At 41.7% G+C, this 23,656-nt stretch overlaps 1 protein-coding gene across 1 annotated transcript in view; it reads right to left on the reverse strand.

Annotated features, from left to right (window-relative positions):
* Positions 1-4,602: 4,602 nt before the first annotated feature.
* The window catches only part of UBTD2 (ubiquitin domain containing 2), a 31,114-nt gene continuing 12,060 nt past the window's right edge, over positions 4,603-23,656 (reverse strand). Inside the window, exons 2-3 of the mRNA XM_090288582.1 lie at positions 16,043-16,279; positions 4,603-5,921 (exon numbers count right to left, since the gene is read on the reverse strand). Coding sequence (XP_090144708.1) covers positions 5,524-5,921; positions 16,043-16,279 — 635 coding nt within the window. The 3' untranslated portion in view covers positions 4,603-5,523. The remainder of the gene's footprint in view (positions 5,922-16,042; positions 16,280-23,656) is intronic.

Here is a 23,656-nt window from a genome sequence, read left to right on the forward strand (position 1 = left end):
GCCTACAGAAATTAAGAACCTTACCCGAGAACCTATGGCTCACTAGTGGTAGGACCAGGATTCAAATTCAAGGTCAATTAGATGCCTGGGCTTAGAGCAGGCGATCACTTCAGTTTTAGCAGTGAAACTGAAAATTTAGTCAATTTTAAGCCAGCATTTCACTGGCTCAGAAATTCGTTCTGTATCATGCTAATAATTACCACATTTCCTTCTACCATAAATTGCTGAGCAACAAGCTTAGCAAGTAAAGAAATACAGTTCCCTCACTATAAACAAAGGATTTCTTAAGGCTACATTGTGCAATATAATGGACTGTAAGCCATCCAATGAGTTCCAGAGGACCAAGCAATCATCAAAGGTCACTCTGTCAAGGTGCAACAGACAATACTGCTTACCTAAGGCTGCCATTTGAAACTCAAACCTATTATAATAGAAATCATGTTAATTACTACGGACATTTTCTATATTTAATAGACACGGGATTTTGATACCATGTTTATGACCATGAATGTTTAGGAGCCAAAACCTAAGTCACCAGACTTCCGCTTTCTGAATTGCACATGGGGATGGTGGTATGTACCTCAAGAAATTGCTGTGAAGATTGAAGATGCAGAGCACCTTGCTTAGGGCAGGTGCTCTCTCTCGCTCTGATGTGGCGAAGTCCACAGGTGTCTTCCCAGGGGAACACCCTCTGGCAAACGAGTCTGGACACTGTCATACCTACATTGAGTATTGTACAGAGAGACTAGTACTGCCCGGCTGGAAAAGGACAGCTTGAGATTAGCCATCATTTCAAAGGGGCTCACCACAAAGCTTATCTTGGAACAGGTTTCTGCCTCTCTTAATGGCTGCTTCTTTCCCATTCATGGGAAGAGTCCTGAGGTAACCAAGGCAGATGTTTTTCAGACATGGCCTCTAAAGCAATGAAAATACTGTTCCCTTTACGTGTTTCAGAATGGGGGCAGTGAGGGGGGAGGGACAGCCAAAGATAATAGGTTAGCAGGTTTTGATATGGGCTGAATAAATTGTAAACTAAAATTAAATGTTTAAATTATTCAATTATTTCAAATTAATTTAAATAAGTTAAATCTAAATCTAATAACTGAACTTTCATACATGAACAGGTAATACAGTTTTCCCCTCCTCCCTGGAAATCATCAGTGTAACTATAAAAGGTATCATGACCCAACTGTTAAGATTCCTTTTAAGAGCATTTCCAAAAGCTGTGTGGTTCTAGGATGGAGTCAGAAAACTGAGTGAGCATTTACCTCTGATGGGCCCAAACTAAAACTCAGTGTGAAAACTAAAATTCAATTGAACCTTAATAAAATAACACACTTTTTGCACTAGGAGTAAAACAAAGAAAACAATTTGTCAATGCCCACGTTAGGTTTTTTTTTCTCAATTACATTATGTGACTTAAACATTCTTTAAATGTGTGTTTCTAGGCATATGTCAATTGAGTTTCCTTATTTCCACACTGAGTCAATCTACGGTGCCTTTAAGGGCAGAGCTCAGTGCGCTCTGAACGGTAGAACACAGTGTTATGGCGAGGTCATAGTTACATCAGAACTCCTCGGTCAGCGAAGCTTGCGCAGGGCCCTGAGCGGGGGGTGGAGCGGGGCAGCAGGCACAGGGGCAGGTGACCGGCAGGCTGACTGAGGAGACACCCGCGGTGTCCCCCCAGGACCTCGGGGCTGGGTCCTCCACAATCTCTATCGGCCACAGAGAGAATTCCAGAGGACGCGAGCTAAGCAACATGAACCTCCCCCCCCAGTCCTTAGCTATCGTGTGTTATCATCATCACACGCCTCATGCCAAACCCAAGACCAGGAACGGCCAAGTCTACTCTGCTGACACCCACTGAGGTGGGCGGGTGCCACGGGAGCATCGCCCCCAGAGCCAGCGGACAAAGGTCTGGCGACACTGGCGGCAGCAAGGGAGCCTATCAGCTGGCTCCTCTTCTCTCTCTTTTTTTAAGTAAAAATACTAAATCACAGCATTTGGTGGTTGGAGGCAGACAAAACATACATTTGTTAATTTGTCCAATTAACAAGAAAGACCACTGAAAAAGCATAGTCTTAAAATCTCTCATAAAGTAAGAGTGATTTTTCACATCAATGGGATAAAGACAGATGAAAATTATTCATTATCAGGAAAAGTGGGGTAGGAAGCTGGGAAAAAGTAAATCTGGGTTGCTACTCTCTCCCTTGCATCAAAATTAATTCCATATAATGAAACCATAAAAAAATACATGAAAAAGTAATTTTTTATAATCTCAGAGTGGGTAAGAACTTTTGAAGTTACAAAAACCCCGAAGTCATAAAATACAAGACTGACAGGTCTGACCATGAAAAACTTTACATTTGTACTTGGTAAATTACATAAAAACAAAAACAAATGTTAACACATGACAGAAAATGACTGATTTCATTAATATAGAAAGAATGTTTGCAAATCAGGAGGATAAAGACCAAAGTGCACTAGAAGATGAGCAAACCACTCCCTCTCTATATCGCGGTTCACTTATCGCGGCCTCACTGTATTGCTGGATTTTTAAAAATATTATATTTAATTATTTATCGCGGATTTTTCACTATATCGCGGGATTTTGCGGTACTGTACAGTAAATACTGAAATAAATGTAAGGTTCCTACATAGTGGATTTTCACCTATTGCAGAGGGTCTAGAACGTGATACCCGCGGTAAGTGAGGGGTCACTGTGTACTCATGTCGGGGTCCCTAGTCCAGCAGCAGAGCATCACCGGGGATCTTATATAAATACGAATACTGGGTCCCCCTCAGACCTACTAACCTGGGAGCCTCTGGAGGAGAGTCCAGCAATCTACGTTCTAACAAGTCTTCCTTCCAGGTAACTCTGGCTCATGCCCAAATTTGAGAACTATGTGCGAGAGTATCTTTTAAGATACTCAGAAAGCCGGTGACACTTGTTCCCTCTGGGAGAAGACATAGAAGATGAGAAACAGGAGTGAAAGAGAGACTTTTCACTTTAATATGTTTGGATATTTTTTCCATCTTGTGTATCACCTATTCTAAATTAAAATTTAACCATCAATCCTGCCACTTTGATCCAAATGGATAAGAAATGAGCTCAGTGCTTTGGAAAAACTGAATTAAAAGTTTTGGTTTACAGCACAATTCTTCAGAGAAAAAAAAAAACGACCATGTAGTTTAGACCAAGATTTCAATGCAGGAGATAAAAGTATATCTGTAAATGACCGTGTATGGTTTGACATTGCAGAGCCTCAGGCTGGTGATAATAAACTTGTTATTTATTAAGCTGAGGTTTTGAAAAGGAGGAAATCCTTTTTAGAGGTTTTATTAGACTGAGGCAGATTACCCTTGTTGTAGAGAATAATAACAAAAAAAACAAACAAAAAAAACAGTAAAAAAGGCAAAGACAAAGAAAAATTGAACAACTTTCTTTTAAAAAAGCACAAAAACCCTACATACTAAAATTGTACATATCAAGTATTGGTCCAAACTTATATCAATCTATTTACAATTAAACAGCACCACGGTTTTCTCACCTAGGGTTACTTAAACATGACCAGAAAATTGTTATTCAAAGTATATGTCCCTTTAAAATAAATTATTGAGAGCTAAAATCCTCAACAAACAAAAAAGACCTTCTACCAACCATGGATTATTGATGATATCACCAAGTTTACTTAAGAAAAATAAGTTTAAGCACTCCCCCCCCACCAAGTGACAAACTTTGAGAGATGTTGCCATTCAATGTGGCACACAATTAACAAAAACTTTTTGATGGTAGGGCACTGTACTAAAAGACCTTCACATACCTCCACCTCCCTCTATAAAAATACTCCTTTGGAATTAATGCTGCTGTATTCTCTTGGATTTAGATTTAATTATCAGCAAACCTAAATTAAATGAAGCCAGAATCTTTCAAATAATTCATTACAAGGGGAAGTAGTTAAAGCTCTCAGAAACGTTACAATTATAAATATTATTATATCTAACAGGCTATAGGAAGTTTAATACCATTTTAAACATTATCTTTACCTAATTAGCAATTTCATTTTGCCATTAAACTTAATAATGGTGCTTCGTATCCACATAAGTGTGGAGGTTTGCTTATTTCACAGCTGCAAACGACGTAAGTGCCTTCTTCCTCTAACTTTCCATCTCATGGATTCTCAGGGGGACAGCGACCATGTGGTAGCCCCCCTTTCACTAATGGAACCAACCTTGAAAAGGCTTCAAAGTAAAGATAATCCTGGGCAGCTTTATTCCAGTCACAGGACAAAAGAGTGAGGTTCTCTCACCAGACTTATCAGTCCTCTACGACCAAATCTGCAGACGGTTCTTAATTTGCCTCTTTGCTAGGAAAGACGAGAAAGGGAAATTGTCATCCGCCATAACTAAGGGAACAGTGAACTGGAAAGTGCTAACGTTTCACCATTTGGTCTCACCGCTAAGGTTTAAGCGACCTCAGTAAATCTGTCATATTAGCCAATGATGAGCTGAAATGCCTCTGAAAGACTGAGAATAAGCACCACTGTCCCAGGCACGGATGGAACAGGCTTCCGTACACCCTTCCTGCAGACTGAGGGAGAGGACAGCTTTATTAGCCTACAGAGGGGCGAGCTGTACTCGGGTCCTTCCATGCCCTGGCCCGGTATCCATGCATCTGGGGGCAGTCAGCTCAGAAAGTTCCAAGCAGAGCAGAAAGAGCAGCGAGGGTATCGCACAGCAGTGACCTTCTAAACCTGGATATGAAAACAACTTCATTATATGGACATTTTGAGATACCTATACAGCGAGAGAACAAGAGACTTTTCAACTGATTATCAGTTGAAAATCGAGATCTAATTGCACTGACTAAATTATGGCCGAGTGTTCCAGGAGGGCGCCTGCCATGAATGTGCTGGAAGGCCCCGAAACCTAGGGGGAATGTAAATGAAGAGCCCAACGCGCGGGGCTGGGGAAAGCCATACTGACGCACCACGTCTGTCTCTGGTCCTGCACGGCTGAGGAGTGACTGAGCAAAGCATTAAGGCCGGAAGAAAAGCAAACCTCAAATACTGCTCTTTCCAGTTTCCTTTTCAAAAAGCTCAAGTTTTATAACTGTTACTGATGATTTCTGGAAATTATTATATATTTGATTTATTTTTATAAAAATTATGTATTCACAAGGTGCTTGGTGCTGTTCTTCATGAATGCAATGTTCTATTTACAGTCCCAATCATTTAAATACAATCATTACATAGTTGCTAGATGTTTTAAAATAAATGGTTATCTACTTCTTAACTGTCCCTCAAATTAGAAATTGTAATTACATGAGTCTCAAAAGCTAGCTCTTTGTGTTTTATTAATTAATTTTTTTGGTCTCCATCACAGATGGAATTTTTCACTGGTAATTCCTCAGAACTAAATACAGTATATGGAATGCAGAGCAGTGAAAATACATTTCACGCCACAGAGTAGGAAAGAATAAAAAGGAGCGCGAGGGACCGGGGGCCGGCCGGCAGCGCCGGCTCAGTTCTCCACCGGGGTCGGGCTCTGCACCGGCTGGCTCATGATCACCTGCACCACGTAGTCCTTCGGGATCTTGAGCTCCTCCAGCCGCATGCGGTCGGTGAGCGGCCGGCCCGAGAAGAACCAGCGCTGGCTGCCTGGCTCCACGCCCTCGGCCGCGTGCAGCCGCCGCTTCATGTGGTAGACCGTGTCTGTGCTGCGCACCGCGAGCTTCAGGTCTTTGCCGGTGGACAGGCGCAGGCGAAGCTGGCACTCGTGCCCGGAGTTGGGGGGCGGGTCGGGAATATCCAGAGTCTCTACGTCGCTCTTCTCCTCTATCATGTTGATGGGCGGGGCCAGGCAGTAGACCGGAAGCTGGTACCTGTTCCCCAGCTCATCATAGCACTCCGTGAGCGCGCCTTCAGGAGGGAGGTATAAATAAAGAGAGAGGTTAATCCAAACGAATGCGTTTTTGTTTACACCAGCGGTTCCCAACCTGCGGGTCGCGGCCCCTTGGGGGTTGAACAACCCTCGCCTAAGACCATCGGATAACACACATATAATTATATATTGTTTTTGCGATTAATCACTATGCTTTAATTATGTTCCTTTTGTAACAATGAAAATACATCCTGCATATCAGATATTTACATTACAATTCATAACAGTAGCAAAATTAGTTATGAAGTAGCAACGAAAATAATTTTATGGTTGGGGGTCCCCACAACATGAGGAGCTGTATGAAAGGGTCGCAGCATTGGGAAGGTTGAGAACCACTGGTTTACACCTTGTAAAATGCCCAAACATCTCTTGCTAGTTTGCCATTGTAGAGAAAAATATTAAAATAAGGTAGGTTACTGTCAACTGACCATAAACTATAACCATCAAGGTCCATGACCAATTATTTGAATGTTTATCTAATTTTATATTAACCAGAACCCTAGCTCCTTACCCTTATCTCTTCTATTTCATACCCAATTCACACTTTCATTTAAAGATAAAGGAAAAGCACACAAAATTCAAATTTACTAATATCATTAATGCTTAGACCAAATTAAGGGGAGATTCAAATTGCACTGGGATACCTTTTAAAGAAAGATTTGGATATCTTGAAAAAGAAAAAGAAGAAAGGATCTCTAAGCCCAATTCAGCACAACACAATGTTTTAGAGTAGTTTTCTGAGTGCACAGACTTACTACATTGACACACTTGGCCAGAGGCCCTTCCAGTCCAAGGAGATGACAAATTCACTATGCCATGTCTCACGGCTTATATAGGTAGCTCATTAGCACACACACCACAGAAATGACTGAGTTGTTTTATTAACCCCAATTAATCAATGTGACAGAGAAGTTACAGGTTAAAAAGGAAGAACAAAAGGGGAATTAAGTTTATAACCAGCTGGCTCAAAGGAAGGAAAAAAGCATTTCTGTTTTAAAAGAACGTATTAATGACCAATTTTTTTTTTTATAAAGCATAAACTGCATTATAATTACCAGGACTTCCCCAGGGAGCCTGAAAGCATACTTAACATATGTTTTATTACAAGCTTACTCATAATGTATCCTTTGCTCAAACTGGAACATTAATGTTAGCTGATTTTCAATTTGGATAAAAAGCAAAAGCTTCTACCACACTCAAAACACTTACGCACAGGCTGATGAACATGGGGAGTGGGGCATTGAGCAATGGTTATCAATGAACAGATGAGTTACTGAGCTGATCTCTGGGGTCGCTATCCACAGGCTGAAAAGGCAGAGCATCGGAAATGAGACTGGAACGGTCACCAGCCACCAATCAGGTCTGCCTTCCAGGGACACCACGTGAGCTGGAGTGAGAGCCCCGTCACCAGGCATAACACACGTGAATCTCCCTGTCCTCTGTTTGCCGATCCTGCTCAGCTTGTGTTGTTCCCTAATGAATCTGAACACTATAAAAACGGACTTGCCCACACTAGTAACTAGTAACCATCACATGGTGGTACCGGTATTATTTATAAGGAGAGGAATGGCCTATTATGTCACCTTCACTGTTTATATACTTCATGTAGTCTGGTCCTAAAGCAAAGAAGCCTACCAGCGTTTTTCAGACGGACTGGCCCTGATAAGCACAGGACGGTATTTACATAATTGTTCTGCTAGAAAAACATTCCCTTAGGCGCCATTTCAAACCATTACCTTTGGAATCAGGAAAGCAAGAAGAGTTATTAACTAGCTGTACAGCCTTGAGCAACATTCTTTAACCTGAAATACCTTTTTCAATCAGCAGAATGAAGCAGGATCAAACTGACCTCTAAAGTGGTTTCCACATGCCATCTCTGACTTCAGGCACAACAGGCAGAAAACAGCAGGACTGCACTCCGAAGCAGTCAGCCAGCCTACATTTCCAGGCTCCCTAGAAACTGGGGAGAAGTGTCACAGCAGCCTTTCGAACCGTGCTAACCCTATGCACCACGTACAGTTTATCAGTAATAGGCCCTTTGGCTCCTCCTAGATCTGATCTGAATACTCACTCCTCCATCTCAATGGAAAACTGAGCCTTTCCCCTTCTGCCCTTCAGCCCGACAAGTCAGGTTCAGTTTTCAGATCCCAAATGTGTGAGAACAAAAACTCCGCGGAAGAAGCACACGTGGACAACACACATCTGTGACGCGGGAAAGAAGCTGTCCAGACTCCATATTGATCAGAAGCTTCCTTATTTCAATATTTTCAGGAATGATAACTTGTATTTTATTTAACACAAAGTTTTTCGATTTACTTTTTCTCACTTCTGCCTGTCAAAAGATAAACTGGAATAAATATGCTCTCGTGTCTTAAAGTAAAAACTAATGAGGGGAACAATCCAGACCGCGAAGTCAAATACGACTTAATTACATTTTCAGACTATAGTTTAAAAATTAAGTATCCATGATCATAAAGTATCAATAAAAATAATCTGTGCTTACAGTATAGTCCATAGCTGAATACCCCCCAGAACTGCCTGTTCACAGCAGACGACTCCTCCGTAGGCCCAGACCGCTTTGAATGACATACCCCCAAGCCACCATCCAGCGGCTCCATCTCTCTTCATTAAGGACCAAACTGCTCTGCTAATGGCGATCTCTGCCACACAGCCTCTTCAGGACCTCACAAGGATCACCAGAAAACAATTCTCATACACAGTCACTGCAGAAATACTTACCAAACACCTAGAAGTGTGCAAGGCGTTCACTGGCACTGAGAAGAGAAGGCTACAAGAGAACCAAGAGTGCCCTTGACCTCCAGGAGCTTACAATCAAGGTGAGCAGATACAATATAGCAACCAAAGGTCTACGTACACGCTGATAAGCTAAAAATCAAATGTAGATGCTGGGAAAAGTGACTAAAGTTGGCAGAGCCAAGGAGGAGAAATTCTGTAGAAACAGTAATGATATGGAAACGAGAATTGTTGCAAGGTAAGCAGGGAACAGCAACTGGCTATGTTGAGGTTGGACACAGAATTAATGATATAAAATTACTAAGTAGACAGCAGAGGTGAAAACCTGATAGAGGAGTTTGGGAGTTCAGACACAACACTATAAGAAATTACTAGAAGTGACCAATACAGGTACACAAGCCATCCAACCTACAAATTCTGAATGCCTGTTACATGCCAAGCAATATTCTAGATTCTAGGCTTATGGTAAAGAGCAAGACAAAGCCTGAAGATTATTTGCTCATTTGTATGAAGGGAAAATGACTGACTAGAATCAGGGGAACCTGCTAAAATAACTGCAGGAATTATTATAATCAGAGAGGAAGGGGCAAGAAGGGAGGAGGGCGGAAAGAAAGGAAAGAGAGAGAGAGAGAGAGAATTGATCTGCTGTTCCATTTATTTGTGCATTCATTGATAGCTTCCTGTATGTGCCCTAACCACAGATCAAACCTGCGACCTTGGCATATCGGGCTGACACTCTAACCAACTGAAATACCTGGCCAGATCTTTTTTGCTTAGTTTTTTAACGTCAGGTTCAGTGAGATACTTCAGGTGAATTATCTGCAGGTAACTGAAAAGCACAGTCATTGGGAAAAGGGTAAAAGCAGTTTGTAGAGGAGTCATTTCAAATGCACAAGTTTAAACATAAAAGCAAACACTTGGGAGTGCTTACTACTGTACCTACATGAAATGGTGTTAAATAAACTAAACGCAGTCACCACCTCGCAATATATGTAAGTCAAACCACTACGCTGCACACCTGAAACTACACAGTGATGTAAGTCCGTTATATTTAATAAAACTGGAAAAAGAAGACTGCTTATTAGTTCTAGCTCTAAGCACTTCACACACATTAACATGTAATCCTCACGAAAACCTTTAAGGGTTATTCATTTTATAAATGGGAAAACTGAAGAAGAAATAACTTGTCCAATAGGGGAAGAGTGAAATAATCTGATTGCTGAAGAAGTAAATGGATATACGTGTATAACACGGGCTTGTTTCCCGGGTTGAGCCTGGGGGAAGAAAGCAGAGGACAAACACAAGAGGGATGAAACACCGAACATGAATGACAGGGAGCGAGAAACCAACAGTCCAAACGCAGCCCATCAGGGTATCTGCCAGTGAGGCAACCACAGGCCAAAGAAGGAGCCAGAAGATACAGCAAAAGAAAATGGCGACTCAGAGAAGCTTCAGTGCTGGGAGGCCACCACATGCAGTGACAAAATGGACATACCACAGTCACTGTGTCATCTACGATACTTGTCAGGAACGTGAGAAACACAGAGCATAATTAAAAGATGGAGAGCTGTGCTTTAAAGAAAGCAGAACTTCCTGCTGAAACACAAGTGGAAGGAACCGCTTTCGAAGTTGATAACTTGGGCTTTTTCTACTTTTCCCAAATCCCTTTCTTCTGCGTTTGCCTTTGCAACTTACAAAAGGTTTTCATCACCTGTGCCGGCCCCTGAGGGTGCAGCCCACCTGGCGGCTCTCGCTAGCTCTAACGGCGTCCCAGCCAGGCTTGCTCACCCTGCTCACCAAACGGCCTCTGCAGAAGCACACGCCCGTCCTTTTCCTCCTCCTCCCTGCGAGGCCACCGCAGGCCTCGGGACCCTTGGGACCGGGCAGGCACAGACGGCCTCCAGGACACGTGGCCACGGAGGCCTTGCGTCCACGCCAGGGAGCCCTGAGCGCTCCCCCGGCTCCACCTCGGTTCTGACTGCGTACATAACTTCCCCGGGGTGTTCTTAGTTAATTTCTATCTATATGACCGGCTCAGATAGATTCTATTTTCCTTGGTCAACTGTTTTCTATGGCTGTTTTTAATTAGGCTTCAAATGCTTCACACAAGTATGAAAATAAAACTAAACTACACGCCAAATAATAAAAACAGATTTACTAAACGCCAGGAAGTTTACTCTTCCTCAAGCAGTCTTTCAGGTTAAGGAAAAAAAAAGTCTTTTTAGGCGTTCAAAGGCCTCACTCCTTAGCCCTCATTGCTCGTGCCTATTAAGACTGCCGCTCCGTCTTAAAATGTTTACCGCTTAAAACTTGTGTAGCTACATAAACAAATATGTAAAAGTTAAAAAATCAGTTTTTGCATAAGAAAGTCTCTGGGGTTATGAAAATGTTATCTTTATTGTGGCGATGGTTTCATATATGTCAAAGCTGATCCAACTTCACACTTAAATATGTGCTGTTTCGCACATGTCAGTTTTCTCAGCTGTTTAAATTGGGGACTGTTGCAGGTGATTATGACAGGCATGAGGAATAACATCAATTCGAAACACGAAGTCCCTGGTATTTTATTATTCCTGGGTCCCAGTCCCGGTGTTCTTTCATCATGCGGGCTCCCTAAAACATGCTCCACGTATGCTATTTATAGGTGCCTTAGTCTTAAAAATCTCAAATTGCATTATACATAATTCATTCACAGTTGATATTTTAAGATTAAAAAGACCAGGAAAATGGGGCAAAAATTCTGGGCAACTCCTATCCTACCTTTATTCTGAAGGCAATTTTTAAATAGTTCTGTTTTTAAGAATTACCTTTTTCTTCTTCCCATATCCCACCTGGCCTTGAAAAGACCAAATGAAGGACAGGCCATGTTTAGCCACGGGAAGTAAGAAGCAGGCTGGAGCCGAGGCTTCCCGTCTAGAACAGTAACAGCGAGCAGCGCCCCCTTCCACACAAGGAAGGATAAGAGGGGAGTTTTTCCATCTGAACTGTAGGGAGCTGGAAAACTACTTGTAGATGCTCAAGAAACAAAAACGACCTTTCTAGAAAATTAGGAGGTAGACAATTTTTTAAATCCCTTTTAATCTTCTATATAATAATTCTAAAAGGCATTAAATCCTCCTCTTTACAAGACAGATACTGCTTCTGAACAAAATGAAAACAATAACCACCTTTTTTCCCCTCTTTATGTTAATTTGGATAAGCCACTTAATATAACCTGGTTTCACTGGCAAAATACTGTATGTAGGAACTTTTAAGGACTTTTAGCTAATGGCAAAGTAGGAATCAATTACAAAAAGGCAGTAAGCTCTTTAAGAAATGTAAGACCATAAGTAAAAAAATGCTGCATAAATCATGAAAAATAAAGCTTTTGTAGGACAAGGAGGCTGTGGAAAAGGGATACCAGATATCAGAATCATCCAGAGAGCTTTTTCCACAAAACACATGTCCAAACTGTCCTCAACCTGAATCATAATTTACAAAATAAAATATAAATATGCACATATAAAGTTCCTAGGTAAATATGACACTAACTTCCCTCTTAACAATTCCTATTGCCATTTGAGAATAACGAACTAAAGAATTAGCACTGGTATTAATTGAGAAAGATAATTAAAAAGCACAAAATTATTTTGTGTGTGAACAAGGCAGGATTATAATGAATGACCTCATGCCTGGAATTGAAACAAGAACACAATTATCAATGGAACCACTATAAGAAAAAAGAAAGGAGGAAACGTGGGGAAAGGGTGTTTTTTGCTGTTTCCTTTAAAAATAACTCATAAAGGAAGGTACCTATAATCATATAGGAAAAAAGGCCATCAACAAATACATAATTTTTATGCATTAACACTGATTCTAAATACGATTTAAGCCAAAAAGGACACAATCCTTGTTTATTTTGAGCATAAAATCTAAAATAATAGACAACACACATTAACAAGACATATACAAATAACATTTACCAAGACAGTTTCCAAACTTTAAAGAACTTTTTATACTTATATTGGAAGACAATATGAATAAGGGTGAGATAAAAACAGTAAGGGAGGAGCAGACAAAGCGGATGAGAGGGAAAGAAAGGAGACTTGAAGGAAGCTTAGGAAGGCGTGTGCCTCTCAGGGTCTCTTCAGACTGTCAATCTATGATCAGGTCAATAAAGATGGATGTAGATTAATGGGCCAGGGATGGCCTAGGCATGGGATGATGTTAAACTAACTATCCTCTCACTGCTTTGGTGTCCAATTAATATATCTACTACTGCTGTTGCTACTGAATCAACACAATCTCAAAATTCCACTAGGCACACATATATGGAAGGTTGAGTCCCCTAAAAGTCAAAAGAAAATGTTACCAGTAGATCATTTGAAAATGATCAAAACCTAAAGATTTTGGTGCAAGGAATTTACTTGTTAATGCTAGAGTCCAAAAAATACAATCAGCAGCACTACTGCTTATTCAGTGCTTTTTGAGCTACGCTAAGCAATTTCCACGTGTCACACCACACTTCCTCAGTACAGCCACCTTATGAGGCAGGTGATTACAATCCAGACTTTACAGAGGACAGAACTGAAGCTTAGAGAAAAGGAGTGATTTGCCTGAAGCCACACAGCTGTAGAGGCAGGACGTAAGGCTAGGTCTGATTCCCGGGGCCTGAGCTGAAGCCTATGCAATAATTTAAACTCAAAATAGTAAGTACTTTCAGGTGTGTAGGGTATAACAGCAAAATGTGCCCAAAGTAAAATTTCAAATATGTAATTACACCAAAAAGATGGAAGGAATTTCAACAATATCACTAAGTACAACAGGTCTAAGTAAAAGCATGTAATTCAAAAGTTGTTACGAACTGATGGTGAGTTAGAGTGGATGGCAGAATGTAATTCAAAAGTCTGCCTTAGAAGTATCAGTAAGTTTCAGGTAGGGACAAGAGAATTCAAGCAAGGGTACCAATGACAACACTATCAATACCCAAAAAGTTATAGGAAAACTCACAGTTTGATTCTTTCACGCTCATGTAGAATATATTCCTTAAATATGGGGGGGCGGGGAATGTTCTCACATTTCCAAGAATAAGTCTCCCTGATGCGTTAGCTGGTGGGGTTGCCAGCAACGTTACTTTCCTTGGCAGTCCACAGATAAGAGAAATGAGAGACTGGAGTCTTTATAGAGATCTGAGCACATACCCAGGCATGGGCCCCTGCCTTACATGAAACAGAGCTACTGTGCCTCCATGAACTTGTAAAAAGGCCACAATTTACAGAACCCAATCAGATATTCCTATAGGTAACTATGCTAAGTACAAAGTAAGGAAGTCAAAGTTCCAAGGTTCTCCAGAACCTCAGACTTCTAAATCAAGACAATCACAGATACAGTCGTCCCTCGCTATATCACGGTTCACTTATCGCGGCCTCACTGTATCGCGGGATTTTTAAAAATATTATATTTAATTATTTATCGAAGATTTCTCGCTCTATCGCGGGATTTTGTGGTACTGTATACGTATGTTGTTAAAGTTATGTAGGTCTAAGAGTGTAGAATAAATGTAAGGTTCCTACTTCGCGGGGGGTCTGGAACATAATCCCCGCGGTAAGTGAGGGAATACTGTATACAACTCTTCTTCCCTCCCGCCTATACAAATACAAATGCATTCTATTTTTTAAAATATAGGCATTAAAAGAGAAGGATGATACAACTATTCATAAGGGAAGGCCCTTCCCTTTACACTATACAAAGGTAGCACTTGGAGACAAAATTATAGAATTCTAAGGAAATGGAGCAAGATGGCGCTGACCTCCAATCATATAAGAGGTAAAGAATTCAGAGACTATTTATAAAAACAGGAACTAGAGTCACACTGAAATGGCATTCTACTATAAATTTTTCAATGTAGAAGGAACCATTTTTCACCTGTGTAGAGAAAGCAATCTATATGCAATGGGTGCTCAATAAAAATTTTTAACACAAGCCCATATTAATAACTTTCATAATAAAAAGCAGGACAGCTATGAAATACATATTTTTTATAAGTTTCTTGAAAGCAGTTAATTCAGAAAAGTAACAGAGCCCTGGCCGGCGTGGCTCAGTTGGCTGGTCAGCACCTGCAACCCAAAGGGCCGCTGGTTCGGTTCCCGGTCAGGGCACAGGCCTGAGCTGCCAGTTCGGTCCCCAGGCACGGGCCAGAGGCAACCGATAGATGCTCTTCTCCCACGTAAATGTTTCTCTCTCTTCCTCCCTTCCTCCCTCACTCTCTAATAAATAAAATGTTTTAAAAAAGAAAATTAACGGAGACTTAGAAAACTGGGGAGGACACTAAGTTAAATACATTTTATTTGAAAAAGAGTCAAAGGGCATAAAGCAGATGATTAACAGTGAAAAGCACTGTTCTTCTGAAAATGCAGACAAATGAAAAAGAAGCAATGAAGGCATACTAATGAAGGGAAAGCAATGCGTACTGAGGACTATATATATGGGGCTAAAGTGACAACTTAGAAAAATATTAACTTGAAAAACTGAAAAGTAAATTTATAAATAATCAAAAAACCAAGGAACACAAAATTAACACCTAAGTCTCGTTATAGCGTGAAAATTTTTTGTATGTGTCAATTCAAGGAGACCAAGAAAAAGGACGAGCATGGGTCCAGCATGTGTGTGTCCCTGGAAACGTTCAAAGCTTACACATTTCCGAGCAGAGCAGAGGGGTTTCCAATAATGCTCAGAGCTACACTAACAGAAAATCGCCCCTAGGGAAGTATAATGATGAGAGCACAGTGACTAAAGGAGCACCCACGGGTCTCTGTGACTTCTGAGACCTAAACGTGAGACGGCCTCCTTAAGGCTGGCAGGAAACCCGTGAGGCAGAGGCTCTAGGAGACCGGGGCTTTGATGGAGAACTAGCTTATATGGAAGTTAGAAAACGCAGATTAACATGTGAACAGGAGTTCTCTGTCTTGGGATTAAAAATATTTTTAAAAAGCAGCCCTGGCCTGGTGGCTCAGCTGCTTGGAACATCAGTGCAATACACCAAAAGGTTCATGAGTCCAATTCCCGGTCAGGGCACATACCTAGGCTGCTGGTTCCATCACCAGAAGGGTGTATGGCAGACAACCAATAGATGTTCCCCTCTCACATTAATGTTTCTCTTTCTCCTTCTCTCTCTCTCCAACCCCTCCCCTCTAAAATCAATAAGCATATCCTCTGGTGAGGAAAAGCTAAAATAAAAAGGAAACAAAAATACAGACACATAAAGTAAAGCCATCTCTACTTAGACGGCGGACACTTCCCGTCTGGCGTCCTGCTATTATGAGGCATGAGCTGCCCGGGCCCCACCCCGTCCCTGAGGACCGCCTACCATGCGGTAACGTGATGTTGGCGCCATCAATGATGGCCTGAGCCAGCTCGTGGTCACTGCTCTCGAAAGCGTGTGCTGCAGCCCTCAGGGCATCCCAGATCTCCTTACGGCCTTCGAAGGCCGGGGCAGTGTCCCAAAACTCGTCTCTCTTGCTGCGCAGCTGGCCGTCCGTCATGGGATAGTCGCTCTTCCATTTGGGTTTCTCCTTTTTCAAAGGCTGGTTGCGACCTAAAGCAACTGAGGGGAAAAAAAAAAGACTGACATCAAAACCAAAATTTATAGAAGAGTATGAAAAACTATCCGGTCATTCCTCTTTGATTCTTTCAGCAAAATTAAAGCTAGAAGCTGTAATTCAGAACAACACGAGCAAACGGAGACATCACCTGGCCCCACCCGAAATCTGTAGTGACAGGTCAGTAGACCATTCCCACTGAGTGTGCCTCCTCCCAAGGATGACCTAAAACATTACCTAGAAAAATAGTATTAAGTGTCCCACCAGACAATAAAGACAGGATTTAAAGAGTCCAAGAGGGCCATAGGAGAGAGACTGCGAGGAGCGAGAGACCAGGAGAAACCAGGCGGCGGCAGCAGCTTCCATCTCAGGGCTCCCAGAAAAGGGAAGCCGCCAGCAGGGACGACTGAGAAGTCCCGGGGAGGGAAAAGACGACTGTGCGTCCGAAGTAGAGCAGCGGAACTAGGAGCCCCACGAGGAGACCTGGTCCTAGGAACGCTTTCTCTAGGGCCCCCCCTGGACCTCAGTCACGGAACCGTGAACGTCTGGCTCTGAAACCCATGCGAGAGCTAATTCAGAAAGGGGTGAGAAAAGGGGGTAAATCAGTGCTTCACTCTTCGGAGGAGCTAGGACTGAAACGGGACCCTTGAGGCGCGGCCAAGGGAGAAGCACCCAACCAACCGCAGGAGCCGCAGAACTACAGTGCCCTGTTCTAGCGTCAGCCCAAGAGCGGGGATAACGGAGGGCAAAGGCCCATCCTGCCTCGCCCTGAGTGACAGCACAGCTCCTGAGGGAGTGTCACACAGGAGACGCGCTACGAGACCGATGCAGCTTCTCTGCACGCAGACACTCACTTGGCGCATGATCACTGATCTCACGCTGACACGCAGCACCATTCTTGCCTTATACAGCGTAAAGATAAGAAATAGCTTGAGAGACGGCTGAAAGAACAGGTGTACAGAAGACTGAGGTCCCATGAAGCCTGGTACAAGTGGGAGGGGCAGAAATGACAGAGCAGGTGGGAAAGAGCGTGTGCGTCAAAATTCATGTTCTATATTTCATTGTAAGAACACTAATTTAAAAGAAACTACTCACAAAATTGTTCCAAAGAATCCAAGGAATTAACGACTCCCTCACTGACCTAGGGCCAAATGAAATCTGGGCTGTTCATTACAGGAATAACACAAAATGACGCCAGCCCCTGGGCCATCACTACACCCGACACCGGACCATGTTCCCAGAAGACAGGACCAACTAGCTGCAAAGCACACCTGCTCCAACACTTGGGTTCACCACGCTCTCTGCACCCAGTGGGGCCCCCTCATCTCCAGGCAGCACACGTCGGGTCTCATCCTCTCACCTTTGGAGGGGCACACCGTGCCGCTGCCACCTGCTTTGCTCTTAGAACAATCAACACTTTGACCCACTGTATTTTGGGGCCCTATAGCTTGCCCTTGTGAAATATGAACCAGTGGAGTTCTAAAAGGGTACGGATAACAGAGAAGGACTATTTAGTAGCAGGGATCATTTAAACGTGAGAAACACAATCTACTAATGACTTCTCACTGCGTCTTCTACATAATACAGATGAACGCAGGTAAAGCCTTGTTCTCCAAAAGGTGTTCTGAATGTGTCAGAGAATCACGATCCACCCCTACCGATTCTACCAAGGGAAAATTTTATCTCCTGCCACATAACCTTTAAGGTGAGTCAGAAATAATTCAGGGTGTGCACGGAGCACTGGTTTACTGAGCAGGGTGTGGAAGACAGGACGCAATGGGTAGATGCCTATTTTAATCAAGTTTCGGGTCTATCTGAGTAGAGAATTGTCTGGCCTCATCTGTATTAAATGTATTGCAGAGGTAACTTGGTACAATTCTGTCACCGTGAGAATCACAGGCAAAGGCAAAAACAGCAGCCAAACCTGCACAGCCTCAGTACTTAAACCAAAGAAACTGAAGGAGGCCCTCAAACAAAGGAATCCAACAGAAAAACCACCTCATAATAAAGGTGGAAAATACTTTGGAAAAAGTAGAAGCACCTTCCTTACAAATGGGAGGCAGCTTTATTTCACAGCCCCGGGCCTGCAGAAGCACAGGAACAAAGCCCCGTAAGGAGGAGAGATGATACATTACGCTGCAGAAGGATAATCATCATTCCACATCTATTTTCACATGTATACGCTGTCAAAAGTTCCAAGGTAAGTACTTTGTGAAAAAGTTAACAGGACAAAAATAAAAGTTTGTGACATGAAGTAAGCTTGCTTTTATCTGTGTGGATCTTTCTTATTTTTCCCTATATCACAAACATGAGTATGTAATACAGAATACCTGACTATCAGATGTCCATTATTTAAATACTTAAAACCTCTGCAACATCAAATATTATTTTAGAAAAACCACTGAGCAGTGCATAATTTTCACTGCAAAATGTGAGTTCCACAGCTTCATGCTAAAGAAATTAAATGTAGTTTATTGCCTAACTTACCTTTGTTAAATAAACTGGGGGGAAAACAAAAGGAACATTTAACAAAAGACTTTAAAATATGCTCCCATGAAAACAAATATATAGGGTTGTTATGAGGATTTAATAAGTTAGTATTTGTAAAGGACATAATGATTGGTATATAGTAAAACTACAAATAAGTATTTAAGTAAACCTTCCTTAATCTCAAAAAGAATTGTTTATGATCATCGTGCACTTCCTTTGTATTTATCAGAGTACATTTTTTAAGAATTTGCTCACCGAATCTTGCATTTTGATTTTAGCTGCGATCACAAACCTGCATTTCTGGAAGTAGTTGGATACAGAAATCAGTGTAGGAGCTAAGTGGCTATGTCTGCACCAACTCACTCATTTTTAATTATGCAGAAACACATATAAAATAGGTGCACTCAATTATTTATTTTATGCTCTGAAACTTTCAGATGTACCTCTTTCGCACATCTGACTCCTGACACTAACAGAGATGCTCAGTATCACTCACATATCTGGGATAAGTACTGTGCTCTAACAACAAATTTAAAGACAGGAAACAGATTAGTCCCCCAATATGTTTCTAAATCCTTAAGACTGCAGGCAAGCAACCACACCTAGTTTTATTCCACAGTTTAACATATATGACAAAAATTAAAGAAATCTAATTTTGAGAAAGCAATCTAAATTACTTCAGACAACACCTTTTCTATCAGATAAAGGAACTCCCAGACCTTGACCAGAAACTCACCCTCCCAGAAACCTCTCCATCACTCCTCTACTCCCTTGTCTTTCCTTACAGCCCTGCAGCACTCCTTCCCACTCTCGGACAGACAAATAGCCCTAACATGGAGAAAAAGCAAGAAAGGTTTGTTTCTCAGAGCGAAACAGCAACATAATCTTCAATATTTTTACTCCACAATTGAACACATTTTGGAAAAAAACTAAATTTGACATTTTATTAAAAACAATGACTTCCAAAGTGAAATATGTTTGTAGTCATTTTCCTGCTTTTCGCCCCTCTTTGAAAACCCTGTTTTAATCATCGGATTCTTCAAATGAAGAAACAAGAGGCCACGATGCATAGATAAGGTAAGAATCAAAACAGGACTCCAGGAGCAACAGCTCTAACCAACTGAAAACTGGAAGCATCGGTCTCCCACCGAGGGGGGAACAGAGTAGTTAAAGATATCACCATCCAAGGACAGAATGTTGCTTCAAAGAATTCTGAAGACTTTAAAGCAGCAAAGACGAGGAGTGGGACCGTGCTCCTGTATTAGAAAATGGGTCTTAAGATCATGAAAATGAAAGGAATATTTTCCTGACGATCTAAGAATTACAAATAGATCTTACAGAACCATTCCATAACAGGCTGTGCTAGCCTAAAAGGATTCTCGTAAAATATTTTATTCTCATGAAAATTTGGAATGCACTATATATATACACACACACACACACACACACATACTGCATATATTCTCTCTATTAAAGCAACTGAACTGCCAAAATAAAAATAAGGATATGGGGAATAAGCTGCCTAAAATAAGAGCATTAACATGCCCACAGTCAACATCACACCCATGTCCTCTCTCTTGCCTGAGAACTCAGAGGTGGAGGAGACCTTAGATGGTACAGGCCAACCTTACTGTTTCACAGAAAGGAAAGTAACACCTAGCAAGGATTAAAGGACTTGCTCAATCAAGATCAAGAAGAGCCAGGACCATGGCCCTACTGACTACATTCAAAGTGCAGGGGTCTCTGCACCCCACACCCATCCAACCTGTCCCCTCGTTCACTCCTCCGAGACAGCTGGATCACCAGTGAGGAACCCTTTAATAAGAGCAGAGGTAATACAGATAAATTCTAAGGGAAAAAAGTGTAAAGACTTCTTAAACTTCTCTCAGCAGGTTAAAATACTAAGAATTCATGTAGAATGCTAATTGCTATAACTCTGAATGTTTACTGTAGGATAAAGCAAATAGAGAACTATTTTAATATCAATGGGAAGATTTTTGATGAGAAAAAAATATAAAATAATAAGAGGGAAAAAAGAGGGTATTTTGAACTGGAAATATCAGGATGAATTCATGATCTAGAAATGAGAAGTATTTGCCCTGACCAGCGTGGCTCAATTGGTTGAGCATCATCCCGCAAAGCAGAAGGACGCTAGTCTGAGTCCCAGTCAGCACAGTAACATATTTTTTGCTACACACACACACACACACACACACACACACACACACACACATTTTTAAAACTAATGAGATCACCTCAAAGGCTCAAGAGTCATTTTGAAGGAGACGACAACTGCATCAATTTTGGAGCATCAAAAATAATGATTGGCATTATATTAATATATTGAAGAAAGAGGAATTCATCAATCTCTCCCATTACTAAATGGGGGGCGGAGATGAGAGCAGAAAGGCTCTTCCTTAACAAAGAGTGCCATCAATAACTAAAAAAAACAGATGACATATTTAAAAGAACTACTCTTGTACAAACCTGTAAATTCAGGTAGGATCATCAATAGATATAGTAAAGCATCATGATAACCCCGTCTATCGCTAACTGCCGAGAAGAAATTACAGTGTAAATATCTCACATCCATTACCTTAACCAACTGACCAAACTTAGGCTCCTCGTGTGCTGCAATACGAGGTACACAGAACAAACATGAAATATTCCTATCTAAAACGTTTAACTTGAATCTACTTGAATTTCTAAACCTTCTTGTTTGTAGAAAATACAAAGGATAAAGGAAAGTTTAAACATCTTCAGAAACTGCCAGATATACCCTGGAGCGCAAAACTGTCCCCAGCTGAGAACCACTAGTCTGTTATACCAAGTGAGACAAAACATGAACTTCGGAACCTGGTACGGAAAAAAGTTATAAAAGACATGTTGGGACAACTGGATAAATCTGAATAAGACTAGATAATAGATGCCATTAAATTAATTTAAAAGTAATTTAAAAAGGAGAAAAGAGAAAAGGCCTGTGACCCTCTGATAATCCCCTGGATACAGATTTGGGTTGGGAGAGCAATTATGATAATTAACCTTGATCCCACTTGGCTCCAAAGGTCCAGGACCCCATAAGGGTGCTGTTTGTGTCTGGACAGAATTAGACCTTTTGAGACTTTCCTTGATAAACTCAGAATCCTTTGGGAATATTCTTGTGAGCATTTTGAAGACCCTGGGAATGACCCCTACCACTCTGACTGTCATATCATGGGTATAGCAGTTTACCTCAAAACGCTGCTATTCTCAGAAAAAAAGAATGAGAATAATCAACAGAGAATGCTTACTATCGTCCAGCTACTGTGCAGAATGCTATCTATATACTGTCCCACTGAATCCAATCAATAACTCCATCCTAAATTGAGGAAACTAACTTAAAAAGGTCAAGTACCTAGTTGGGGAAGAGGATAAGGGTGATAATAATACCTATTTCAGAGGATTGGTACAAATATTAAATGAGGTATTGCTTCTCACACAATTAGATCAGTGCCTACTATATAAAAAATGCCTAAATGTCTGTTAAATGAATAAATATTTAAAAATCTCCCCCAAATCATACAGCTAAATGGCCCCGCTGGGATTCAAACCCAGACTGACTGACTCCAAGGTTCACATTCTTAGCCACTAGGGCCCTACTACCTCTTGGCTTTAGGGGTTACTAGAATAAATGTTCAACCTAGTCCCACACTTTGACCTACCCTCCCAAAGTGAAACTACATCATCAACCCATCTGTAAGGGCTTGGGGCTCCATGAGATTGCAAAGGTGTGCACCAGTGCTTAGGATGGCAAACCAGGGTGGCATTGACCTTAATGCCCAAACAACACACTATTCCCAGCACACACCGATTACCAGAAGTATGTGGGTACCAGTCCCAACCCCACTGCCAAAGGTGTACTAAGTGTTTCTTACAAAAGACATTAGCAGTCCCTGAGTTTCTTTATTCCTTTTCAATCTGAAGTCTTCACTGCTTTAGAAGTTCTAAGGTTTGTTAAGTGTCTGGCAAAAATGTGGGTAAACACACTTCACTTGAAATTTTGTTCACTTACCAAGTCATTCTCCTTGAATGGGTTTCTGAGAGCAGTCAAAAGCCTCTTGCTTTTAAGAACAGGTAAGAATCAGAGTAGGTTCAACAGAGCCATAGAACATTATGATATTTTGGCTTGTCCAGGATTTGGACACAAAATCCATCAAGCAGAATTGGGACTCAAACATCAAATTCTCAACCTACCTACCAAGTTATAAGAAAGTAATACTTGATGCATACACCACAACAGAAGACCTACCAGAAACCGTACTGCCCTTTGGTTAGATTAACGGGAAGAGAGAGCTACCTTGGATGCCAGGTAATCCTCTTAAACTTCACCTTTGGCCAGCGCCATTACAAAACTCCAAGCCTTCCTTTTAGGTCCCTTAACTTCACTGTTCAGAAGGAGGCGCTACCAGTTAAAAACACCATAGTCTTGCCAAGTGCCGGCACAAAGCCTTGGGGAACCTGACCAATCGCAGCGGGGATCCCCCCTCACGCCAGTTTACACCCCAGCACCTCAGACTAGGTCCTGGACTGTGCGTCTCTCACATCACTGTGGCGACTCTACTAATTCCTGACTTTTAAATCAGAGAGCCAAGTGAATTTTAGAGAAACACTGACCACCCCCCCAAAACGGAAAGCTAACAACAGTCCCATTGCATCCCGAAGCGAGGTCGCCGGCAAAAGCACACGGCTCTGGGGCTGGGGCTGCCCCTGAACACACGAGCGCGCTTCTGTCGTCCTCTCACACACAGCGCGCACACCTGGGTCTGAAGGGCGCACGCCAAAATACGCGAGGTAGTGCACTAAATGTGACTTATGTTTTCCTAAATATGCCTGTCAACTTCTTAAATTTTCAG

The sequence above is a fragment of the Furipterus horrens genome, unplaced genomic scaffold (assembly GCF_987537825.1).
Source record: "Furipterus horrens unplaced genomic scaffold, mFurHor1.1.pri manual_scaffold_10, whole genome shotgun sequence".
Lineage (NCBI taxonomy): Eukaryota > Metazoa > Chordata > Mammalia > Chiroptera > Furipteridae > Furipterus > Furipterus horrens.